Genomic DNA, 3,154 nt, shown 5'->3' on the forward strand with positions numbered 1-3,154 from the left:
ACCCTGGTGCCTCCCCACCAGCCACAGCCCCCCTCAGCTCTGCAGAAGCCCCTGCCAGCCCCCTGCCTCCCCCCACCCCGCGGCCCTGAGGCGCTGCCCAGGCTGCACTGAGGGACCGCGGGGCGCACCCGACTGGGTCCCCTCCTTCCCTAGCCTACGACTCCCGAGGCGATTGCACTCGGGGCCCACCCTCTGCGCCCCCCAACCACACCCGCGGAGGGGGCTCCCCGGGGAAGCTTCCGGGGGTGGAGCGCCACCCAGGCTTCGGTCAATCACCGCAGCGTAGCCCGCCCCCCGCCCAATCAGAAGGAGCCCCGGGGTTTGTGGGCGGGGATGGACCCGTGAGGCCGGGGAGGTGGGGGTGTTCCCGCCGGGCGCTCTCGCTGGGCACCCGCGGGAGATGCTGGGGCTGGGCCTCCCCAAACCGGCCCTCCGCTGCCAGCTGCTGCCAGCCCAACGGGGCAGCAAGGCCACCCACGTTATGTCCCCTTCCGGACCCGCTGGGCCCGAGCCGGGGCCCCTCCCCCAAGCGTCCCCGGTCAAGTTCAAGATCAAGTTCAAGACGCAGCGCAGAATATGGCACTGGTTTTCTGGTTCCGGGAATAGGAAGCGCCCTGAGACCTCTCTACGATTTGATTAACGCCCACACCCTGCCCTCCTAGCCGTATCTTACCTTTCCTGGGCCCCGTCTCCCGCCCCCACACGCCAAGTTCAGACGACAGGCCCTCTCTGGACACGTGAATGGAGTCCTGGCCTGGCCCCTGGCCCTGCCCTTCCCTGCGAAAAGGGAGGGTGGCCGCGCTTGGCCAGTTTAAGTCCTCCACCCCCTTTCCTAGCCGGCCCCGTGGGGGGGGGGGGGAAGCCCCGGAGCTCAGGCCCGCGGGCCTCACCCCTCCCCTCGGCGGTCGCCCCAGCCTCCCGGCCCGCATCCTCTCCTGGTTTCCACGGGAATGTTCACTTTCCAGGGGCAGAGATTCTGTCTGGTTTTAACAGCTGGTCCTTAGCGCTCACAGAGGACCTGGCCCGCTCTCAGTGTGCACTGCGTCTTTCTGAACGGACGATGGGCTGCTGGAGGTGGCGGGGCTCAGGGGACCCCTCCTCGTCGGCCCTCACCTCACACCCTGCCTCTTGCCCTCCAAACTCTGGCCTCTGNCAGGTCCCAGGCCCTGCGCCCAGCGGCTGGCAAGGACTAAACTTTGTGGAGCCTGTGACTGAGCTTCCGTTCTTTCGAGCCCCGCCTGCCCCCAAGGTCGTGGGAGGGTCTGGCCAGGGGGTGGGGTCAGAGGCGAGGCCTGGGACGGGGCCAGGGAAAGTCAGTTCTTGTGATTCACTTAGCGCAGAGCCGCGGAGGCGCGCAGTCAAGAGCTGGGCTCCCGCGGCCCGAGGTCCTTCTGGCTCCGAGGGCTCCCGGGGCCCGAGGTCCTTCTCGCTCCGAGGGCTCCGGCGGCCCGAGGTCCCGCGCCCACCATGAGGCTGGGAAGGTGAGTGTGCTGGGGGACCGGCTGTGCGGGTGCAGCGGAAGGAGAGAAGCCGGCGCTGGGGCAGGGAGCCGCTGATGGCCGGAGGGGCCCCGCTCACCTGGTGGCCCAGGCCGGAGCGCCGCGGCGCCCAGGGCCCTACCTGCAGGCAGGTGGCGCCCGCCCAGTGGTGAGGCGGCCACGGGGGACCAGCGGCAGCGTGTGGGTGTGTCTGTGGCGGGGGGGGGGCGGGCCNTGTGTGACCTGCCCTCCCGCAGGCAGAGCCGGCCCGGAGTGGGGGTGCAGCTCGCACCCCTGCTCAGCTCGCGGTTCCCGGTGCCAGCGGGAGCCCTGGGTGACTCTGCCGGGCTTTGGGTCAGAACGCCCCCTTCAGGTCAGGCCGGGGGCGTGCCCACCTTGACGAGCTGGCGGTCACCCAGTCTCCCCAGTTATAAATGCAGGTAGTTACAACCATTTTCTCAAGGAGGAAAACACGTCCTCATGGTCACCCACATCCCAGAGCCCGGGGTGTCGGCTGGGGGCCAGGTGGGACAGCCAGGGAGCACCCAGGAAGCAGGCAAACCCGGCTCCCTCACCGGAGCCCAGAGCCCGTGCTTGTGCCCCATGGGGCCCCCAGATAACTGGCCCCCTGAATCCTCAGTGAGAACGGGGGCTGATGGGCACCACAGAGCCACCAAGGGGCATTCGCCACTCTGTGTTTTGGAAGGTTGCTCCGACTCCAGGGAAGGGGGCTGCGGTGGAGGTTATGGGAGCCGTCCCGTGAGCGGGAATGGTGGCCCCAACAGGGACAGTGAGAGAGGACGGACGCGCCTGCAGCCCGTGGCCTCTGGCGTGAGGGGGCCCCTGGTGACTGGGGCCCGGCTGGGCAGGACAGCAGCGCAGTTTACTCGGCAAGGACATGCCCCTGTGCACATTCAGACGACAGCTGTGGCGGGCAGGGCAGGGGTTTCCAGGGGTCCAGAGCTCAGTGGACACAGAAGCCTCAGAGGCCTTGCTGGAGGAGGCGGCGGACCCAGGCGCACCGGGTGTGGAGTCTCCTGGGTCAAAGGTCGGGGTCGAGGCGACTGGGAAGTCCCCAGAGGGGTTTGCTGGCCCCGGGCCACCAGACGTGGTTTCAGAACAATTGGTTTCCATCTTGTTCCCAATGCTGCCCTGCGTTCTGCGGACCCGCTGTGGGGCACGCTGCGGCCTCTCTGTCCCCGCAGACCTAAATGTAGCTCTGGCTACAAATACCCTGAAGGTGCTCTTCCTTCCTTCCTTCCTTCCTTCCTTCCTTCCTTCCTTCCTTCTTTCTTTCTTTTTCTTTCCTTCCTTCCTTCCTTCTTTCTTTCTTTTTTAAGATTTGTTTATTTTTGAGAGAGACAGAACACAAGTAGGGGAGGGGCGGGGGGGTGAACAGAGGATTCAAAGCAGGCTCCAGGCTCTGAGCTGACAACAGTGAGCCCGACGCGGGGCTCGAACTCACAAACTGCAAGATCAACCAAAGTCAGACACTTAACCAACTGAGCCCCCCAGGTGCCCCTGAGAGTGTCTTTTTCTGATTTCACACCATCTCCTGGGATCCATCCCCAGAAAGGCTTGGCCAGCACGGGTTGAAGGCTGTGGCTTGGGTGGCTCTCACCACCCATTGAGCTGGCTGGTGGCTCAGGACTTGCTGTGCTGTGTGGGGGGGGGCA

At 66.1% G+C, this 3,154-nt stretch overlaps 1 protein-coding gene across 1 annotated transcript in view; it reads left to right on the forward strand.

Annotated features, from left to right (window-relative positions):
• Window positions 1-1,349: 1,349 nt before the first annotated feature.
• Window positions 1,350-3,154, forward strand: part of ICOSLG (inducible T cell costimulator ligand) — a 10,763-nt gene continuing 8,958 nt past the window's right edge. Inside the window, exon 1 of the mRNA XM_077755427.1 lies at window positions 1,350-1,481. Coding sequence (XP_077611553.1) covers window positions 1,468-1,481 — 14 coding nt within the window. The 5' untranslated portion in view covers window positions 1,350-1,467. The remainder of the gene's footprint in view (window positions 1,482-3,154) is intronic.

Source organism: Crocuta crocuta, unplaced genomic scaffold (genome assembly GCF_008692635.1).
Source record: "Crocuta crocuta isolate KB4526 unplaced genomic scaffold, BGI_CrCroc_1.0 scaffold675, whole genome shotgun sequence".
Lineage (NCBI taxonomy): Eukaryota > Metazoa > Chordata > Mammalia > Carnivora > Hyaenidae > Crocuta > Crocuta crocuta.